The 8,788-nt window shown below is 48.8% G+C and overlaps 1 protein-coding gene across 1 annotated transcript in view; it reads left to right on the forward strand.

The window, feature by feature from the left end:
- ctc1 (CTS telomere maintenance complex component 1) overlaps nucleotides 1-8,788 on the forward strand; it is an 84,573-nt gene that overhangs the window by 54,503 nt on the left and 21,282 nt on the right. The window contains exons 8-11 of the mRNA XM_041871334.2: nucleotides 1,459-1,615; nucleotides 5,458-5,812; nucleotides 5,960-6,074; nucleotides 8,663-8,788. The exon at nucleotides 8,663-8,788 is cut by the window's right edge and continues 37 nt beyond it. Coding sequence (XP_041727268.2) covers nucleotides 1,459-1,615; nucleotides 5,458-5,812; nucleotides 5,960-6,074; nucleotides 8,663-8,788 — 753 coding nt within the window. The remainder of the gene's footprint in view (nucleotides 1-1,458; nucleotides 1,616-5,457; nucleotides 5,813-5,959; nucleotides 6,075-8,662) is intronic.

The following is an 8,788-nucleotide window of genomic DNA, read 5'->3' on the forward strand; positions in this document are numbered from 1 at the left end:
GGAGGGAGGAGACTGGGAGGGAGGGAGGAGACTGGGAGGGAGGAGGGAGGAGGGAGGAGACTGGGAGGGAGGGAGGGAGGGAGGAGGGAGGGAGGGAGGGAGGAGACTGGGAGGGAGGGAGGAGACTGGGAGGTGGGAGGGAGGAGACTGGGAGGAGGGAGGGAGGAGGGAGGGAGGAGACTGGGAGGGAGGAGGGAGGGAGGGAGGAGGGGAGGAGGGGGAGGGAGGAGACTGGGAGGGAGGAGACGGGAGGGAGGAGACGGGAGGGAGGAGGGAGGAGGGGAGGAGGGAGGGAGGAGACTGGGAGGGAGGGAGGGAGGAGGGAGGGAGGGAGGGAGGGAGACTGGGAGGGAGGGAGGAGACTGGGAGGTGGGAGGGAGGAAACTGGGAGGGAGGGAGGGAGGAGGGAGGGAGGAGACTGGGAGGGAGGAGGGAGGGAGGGAGGAGACTGGGAGGGAGGAGGAGGAGGGAGGGAGGAGACTGGGAGGGGAGGAGACTGGGAGGGAGGGAGGAGACTGGGAGGGGGAGGGAGGAGACTGGGAGGGAGGGAGGAGACTGGGAGGGAGGGGAGGGAGGGAGGGAGGAGACTGGGAGGGGAGGGAGGGAGGGAGGAGACTGGGAGGGAGGGAGGGAGGAGGGAGGTAGGAGACTGGGAGGGAGGAGACGGGAGGGAGGTAGGAGGGAGGGTCGAGACTGGGAGGAGGGAGGAGGGAGGGAGGGAGGGAGGGAGGGAGGTTCGAGACAGGGAGGGAGGGAGGAGACTGGGAGGGAGGGAGGAGACTGGGAGGGAGGGAGGAGACTGGGAGGGAGGGAGGAGACTAGGAGGGGGAGGGAGGGAGGGAGGGAGGAGACTGGGAGGGAGGAGGGAGGTAGGAGACTGGGAGGGAGGGAGGAGACTAGGAGGGGGAGGGAGGGAGGAGACTGGGAGGGAGGGAGGTGGGAGGGTCGAGCAGGGAGGTAGGAGACTGGGAGGGAGGAGGGAGGGAGGTTCGAGACAGGGAGGTAGGAGACTGGGAGGGAGGGAGGTGAGGAGGGTCGAGACAGGGAGGTAGGAGACTGGGAGGGAGGAGGGAGGGTCGAGACTTGGAGGGAGGAGACTGGGAGGTAGGAGACTGGGAGGGAGGGAGGGAGGGAGGGAGGAGGGAGGGTGAGACTTGGAGGGAGGAGACTGGGAGGTAGGAGACTGGGAGGGAGGGAGGGTCGAGACAGGGAGGTAGGAGACTGTGATGTAGGAGACTGGGAGGTAGGAGACTGTGATGTAGGAGACTGGGAGGTAGGAGACTGGGAGGGAGGAGACTGGGAGGTAGGAGACGGGTGTCAACTCCTCCATCTCAAGGATCTTTCCAATGGGGAGTGGTTATTCAGCATGCTTCACTTTGAGGTTAGACTCACCACTCTGAGAACTCAAACTGCACATTCTCTCTCTCTCTCTCTCTGTTCATCTTCTCTCTCTCTCAGACTGGTCCCTCACTGGGTGAAAGAGGAACGCGTGTGTGTGGTGGCCAGGAGGCTGCTTGACTGTGTGGTAACGTCGGAGAAGGGAGGAGGAGGAGGGGGGATGAGGGACATCTACAGAGAGATGCTCCAGGAGCCGCACCACTGTCCCCTCACTGAGGTACAAACACATTACTTTACTGTTTCAAATCATATTGTTGACTCAGATTTCTCTCTGTGTCTCTCTCCTCTCTCTCTCTCTCTGTGTCTCTCTCCTCTCTCTCTTGCTCTCTCTCTCACTATCAATTCAATGTAAGGACTTTATTGTCATGGGAAACGTGTGTTAACATTGCCAAAGCAAGTGAAGTAGATAATACACAAAAGTGAAATAAACAATAAATATTAACAGTAAACATTACACTCAGAAGTTCCAAAAGAATAAAGACATTTCAAATGTCATATTATGTCTATATACAGTGTTGTAACAATGTGCAAATAGTTAAAGTACAAATGGGAAAATAAATCAACATAAATATGGGTTGTATTTCCAATGGTGTTTGTTCTTCACTGGTTGCCCTTTTCTTGTGGCAACAGGTCACAAATCTTGCAGCTGTGATGGCACATTGTGGTATTTCACCCAGTAGATATGGGAGTTTATCAAAATTGGGTTTGTTTTCTAATACTTTGTGGATCTGTGTAATCTGAGGGAAATATGTGTCTCTAATATGGTCATACATTTGGCAGGAGGTTAGGAAGTGCAGCTCAGTTTCCACCTCATTTTGTGGGCAGTGTGCACATAGCCTGTCTTCTCTTGAGAGCCAGGTCTGCCTACGGCGGCCTTTCTCTATAGCAAGGCTATGCTCACTGAGTCTGTACATAGTCAAAGCTTTCCTTAAGTTTGGGTCAGTCACAGTGGTCAGGTATTCTGCCACTGTGTACTCTCTGTTTAGGGCCAAATAGCATTCCAGTTTGCTCTGTTTTTTTGTTAATTCTTTCCAATGTGTAAAGTAATTCTCTTTGTTTTCTCATGATTTGGTTGGGTCTAATTGTGTTGCTGTCCTGGGGCTGTGTGGGGTCTGTTTGTGTTTGTGAACAGAGCCCCAGGACCAGCTTGCTTAGGGGACTCTTCTCCAGGTTCATCTCTCTGTAGGTGATGGCTTTGTTATGGAAGGTTTGGGAATCACTTCCTTTTAGGTGGTTGTAGAATTTAACGGCTCTTTTCTGGATTTTGATCATTAGCGGGTATCGGCCTAATTCTGCTCTGCATGCATTATGGGTTCTATAACTGATTCAATTATTTTTAGCCAGATCCTAATTTGTATGTCAAATTTTATGTTCCTTTTGATGACATAGAAGGCCCTTCTTGCCTTGTCTCTAAGATCATTCACAGCTTTGTGGAAGTTACCTGTGGCGCTGATGTTTAGGCCGAGGTATGTATAGTTTTTTGTGTGCTCTAGGGCAACGGTGTCTAGATGGAATTTGTATTTGTGGTCCTGGCAACTGGACCTTTTTTGGAACACCATTATTTTTGTCTTCCTGAGATTTACTGTCAGGGCCCAGGTCTGACCGAATCTGTGCAGAAGATCTAGGTGCTGCTGTAGGCCCTCCTTGGTTGGGGACAGAAGCACCAGATCATCAGCAAACAGTAGACATTTGACTTCAGATTCTAGTAGGGTGAGGCCGGGTGCTGCAGACTGTTCTAGTGCCCTCGCCAATTCGTTGAGATACTGTGCCTTCGGAAAGTATTCAGACCCCTTGACTTTTCCCACATTTTGTTACGTTACAGCTTTATTCTAAAATTGATTAAATAGTTTTATTTTCCCTCATCAATCTACACACAATACCCCATAATGACAAAGCAAAAACAGGTTTTTATACATTTTTGAAATTATATTACAAATAAAAAACGGATATCACGGAGACACACAGGAGACACACAGGAGGACGTTATACACACTAAACATAAGATACACACACACACACACACACACAGACACACACACACACACACACACACACAGACACAGACACACACACACACACACACACACAGGAGGACGTTATACGTTATACACACTGTACATAAGATACACACACACACAAAGGTAGAGCATATTTAGTAGAATATACACAATTGAAAGCTACCTGTTTGATGGCTGATTCTATTAGATCAACCAGTAGAGGGCTGGTGTAGGCCGACAGGTTATCATCACCTGAGACAACATCATCATCATCGTCACAGCTTCTCATTGTATACTATATATTTAACATCACATGTAATTAACGTCATATGTATTTATCATATATATTTAACATCATATATATTTAACATCTATATTCAATATTGTATGTATTTAACATCATATATATTTAATATCATGTGTATTTATCATATATTTAACATAATCTATATTTAACGTCATACAGTGCATTCGGAAAGTATTCAGACCCCTTGACTTTTCCCACAGCCTTATTCTAAAATTGATTACAACTTTTTTTCCCCTCATCCATCTACACACAATACCCCATAATGACAAAGCAAAAACTGGTTTTTATACATTTTTGCAAATGTATTACAAATAAAAAACTGATATCACATTTGGATAAGTATTCAGACCCTTTACTCAGTACTTTGTTGAAGCACCTTTGGCAGCGATTACAGAATCAAGTCTTCTTGGGTATGACGCTACAAGCCTGGCACACCTGTAGGGATTTTCTCCAATTCTTCTCTGCAGTGAAACGTTTTGTCCAGGAAGTTGTCTAAAAGGGATTGAATTTGTTGTTGCCTAATTGTTTTCTGGTAGGTTTCGACACTACTTTCCTTCCATCTATAGCATTTCTTAATATTATTCAGTTCCTTTGGCTTTGATGCCTCATGATTGAGTATTGCTCTGTTAAAGTAGACTGTGATTTTGCTGTGGTCTGATAGGGGTGTCAGTGGGCTGACTGTGAACGCTCTGAGAGACTCAGGGTTGAGGTCAGTGATAAAGTAGTCTACAGTACCACTGCCAAGAGATGAGCTATAGGTGTACCTACCATAGGAGTCCCCTCCAAGCCTACCATTGACTATGTACAGACCCAGCGTGCGACAGAGCTGCAGGAGTTGTGACCCGTTTTTGTTGGTTATGTTGTCGTAGTTGTGCCTAGGGGGGCATATGGGGGAGGGAATGCTGTCACCTCCAGGTAGGTGTTTGTCCCCCTGTGTGCTGAGGGTGTCAGGTTCTTGTCCAGTTCTGGCATTTAGGTCACCACAGACTAGTACATGTCCCTGGGTCTGGAAATGGTTGATTTCCCCCTCCAGGATGGAGAAGCTGTCTTCATTAAAGTATGGGGATTCTAGTGGGGGATATAGGTAGCACACAGGAGGACAATTTTCTCAGTTGAGATAATTTCCTTTTGAATTTCTAACCAAATGTAAAATGTTCCTGTTTTGATTAATTTAATAGAGTGAGTTAGGTCTGCTCTATACCAAATTAGCATACCCTCTGAGTCCCTTCCCTGTTTCACACCTGGTAGTTTGGTGGATGGGACTACCAGCTCTCTGTAACCTAGAGGGCAACCAGTGGGTCCGTCTCCTCTATACCATGTTTCTTGTAGGATGACAATGTCTGTATTTCTGATTTCTTTGGTGAAGTCCAGATTCCTGCTCTTTAGGCCAAAGGCAGATGACCTCAGGCCTTGGATATTCCAGGATGAGATAGTGAAGTCTTTGTGTTCCATAAAGTGTCTAATGTTGTTGGTTGTGTGGTTTGGCCTCAGGCCAGTAAGTGTGAGCAGAGCCTGCTGAGCATCTGGTACATGCCATTGGCTTGGGCTAGTGTAAGAGTGGGTGTTGGGCCTGTTTGCCTTCTCACTGCCTGGGCGTATGTGTGACTCTCTCTCTCTCTGTCTCTCTCTCGGTCTCTCTCTCTCTCTCTCTCTCCTCTCTCTCTCTCTCTCTCTCTCTCTCTCTCTCTCTCTCTCTCTCTCTCTCTCTCTCTCTCTCTCTCTCTCTCTCCTCTCTCTCCTCTCTCTCTCTCCCAGTACTGTGGTAGTTCTCCAGTGTGTGAGTACGTGTCAGTGTCAGAATGTGTGTGTGTTATGGAGAGAGAGTGCTGGTCGTCCCTGTCTCTCCCCTCTCTCCTCCCAGCCTGTGGTAGTTCCCTGACTCAGGCTCAGTTGAACCCATCTGTAGCCTGGTCCGTAGGCCTCTCTCTGGGGCAGGACAGTCAGCCACGGCCCCTGCTGCTGGTCGGAGTGCTGGAGCTCCCCGGAACACACACACCCTCACACACACTCCGCCTGAGAGACCGGACCGGCGCCGTGACCTGTGTTGCCGTGGAGACCGGCGATGACAACTCGGGTGGTCAGAGAGCTGCCAACAACACTGCTTGGATAGGTGAGACGTGTGTGTGTTTATAATGTGTGTGTGTGTGTGTTTTATAATGTTTGTGTGTGTGTGTTTTATAATGTTTGTGTGTGTGTGTTTATAATGTGTGTGTGTGTGTGTGTGTGTGTGTGTGTGTGTGTGTGTGTGTGTCTACAGGTTGCTTGGTGTGTGTGCAGAGGTTCACCATGGTGATGGAGAGATTCCTCCAATCAGAGTTCCCTTCATACAGACACCTGGACCAGGACAGACACATCACACACAGACACAGCAGGTACACAGACACTACAGGTACACAGACACTACAGGACAACAGACACTACAGGACAACAGACACTACAGGACAACAGACACTACAGGACAACAGACACTACAGGACAACAGACACTGCAGGTACACAGACACTACAGGACAACAGACACTACAGGTACACAGACACTACAGGACAACAGACACTACAGGACAACAGACACTACAGGTACACAGACACTACAGGACAACAGACACTGCAGGTACACAGACACTACAGGACAACAGACACTACAGGTACACAGACACTGCAGGACAACAGACACTACAGGTACACAGACACTACAGGACAACAGACACTACAGGTACACAGACACTACAGGTACACAGACACTACAGGACAACAGACACTACAGGACAACATACACTACAGGTACACAAACACTACAGGACAACAGACACTACAGGACAACAGACACTGCAGGTACACAGACACTACAGGACAACAGACACTACAGGTACACAGACACTACAGGACAACAGACACTACAGGTACACAGACACTACAGGTACACAGACACTACAGGACAACAGACACTGCAGGTACACAGACACTACAGGACAACAGACACTACAGGTACACAGACACTGCAGGACAACAGACACTACAGGTACACAGACACTACAGGACAACAGACACTACAGGTACACAGACACTACAGGTACACAGACACTACAGGACAACAGACACTACAGGACAACATACACTACAGGTACACAAACACTACAGGACAACAGACACTACAGGACAACAGACACTGCAGGTACACAGACACTACAGGACAACAGACACTGCAGGTACACAGACACTACAGGACAACAGACACTACAGGTACACAGACACTACAGGACAACAGACACTACAGGTACACAGACACTACAGGACAACAGACACTACAGGACAACAGACACTACAGGTACACAGACACTACAGGTACAGACACTACAGGACAACAGACACTACAGGACAACAGACACTACAGGACAACAGACACTGCAGGTACACAGACACTGCAGGTACACAGACACTACAGGACAACAGACACTACAGGACAACAGACACTACAGGACAACAGACACTACAGGACAACAGACACTACAGGTACACAGACACTACAGGTACACAGACACTACAGGTACACAGACACTGCAGGTACACAGACACTACAGGACAACAGACACTGCAGGTACACAGACACTACAGGACAACAGACACTGCAGGTACACAGACACTGCAGGACAACAGACACTACAGGACAACAGACACTACAGGTACACAGACACTACAGGTACACAGACACTACAGGACAACAGACACTACAGGTACACAGACACTACAGGTACACAGACACTACAGGACAACAGACACTACAGGTACACAGACACTACAGGACAACAGACACTACAGGTACACAGACACTACAGGACAACAGACACTACAGGACAACAGACACCACAGGTACACAGACACTACAGGACAACAGACACTACAGGACAACAGACACAGCAGGTACACAGACACTATAGGTACACAGACACTACAGGACAACAGACACTACAGGACAACAGACACTGCAGGTACACAGACACTACAGGACAACAGACACTACAGGACAACAGACACTACAGGACAACAGACACTACAGGACAACAGACACAGCAGGTACACAGACACTGCAGGTACACAGACACTGCAGGACAACAGACACTACAGGACAACAGACACTGCAGGTACACAGACACTACAGGACAACAGACACTACAGGACAACAGACACCACAGGTACACAGACACTACAGGACAACAGACACTACAGGACAACAGACACAACAGACACAACAGGACAACAGACACTACAGGACAACAGACACTACAGGACAACAGACACTACAGGGACAACAGACACTACAGGACAACAGACACTACAGGACAACAGACACTACAGGACAACAGACACTGCAGGACAACAGACACTGCAGGTACACAGACACTACAGGACAACAGACACTGCAGGACAACAGACACTGCAGGTACACAGACACTACAGGACAACAGACACTACAGGACAACAGACACTACAGGACAATAGACACTACAGGTACACAGACACTACAGGACAACAGACACTACAGGACAACAGACACTACAGGACAACAGACACTACAGGACAACAGACACTACAGGACAACAGACACTACAGGACAACAGGACAACAGACACTACAGGACAACAGACACTACAGGGACAACAGACACTACAGGGACAACAGACACTACAGGACAACAGACACTACAGGACAACAGACACTGCAGGTACACAGACACTACAGGACAACAGACACTGCAGGACAACAGACACTGCAGGTACACAGACACTACAGGACAACAGACACTACAGGACAACAGACACTACAGGTACACAGACACTACAGGACAACAGACACTACAGGACAACAGACACTACAGGACAATAGACACTGCAGGTACACAGACACCACTGGACAACAGACACGTAATGTCATGTGTGTCTGTGTTCTAATAACGTGTGTTCCAGGGTGTACATCCAGCTGTGTCTGGACGACCTCCAGATCCTCCTCCCCTCTGCTGCCATGGCATCACTCCTCCTCACAGAAAACAACCCAACCAGACAGGGAGGAGAGAAGGAGGAGAGGAGAGAGGA

Source organism: Coregonus clupeaformis, unplaced genomic scaffold (assembly GCF_020615455.1).
Source record: "Coregonus clupeaformis isolate EN_2021a unplaced genomic scaffold, ASM2061545v1 scaf0188, whole genome shotgun sequence".
In the NCBI taxonomy this organism is placed as follows: domain Eukaryota; kingdom Metazoa; phylum Chordata; class Actinopteri; order Salmoniformes; family Salmonidae; genus Coregonus; species Coregonus clupeaformis.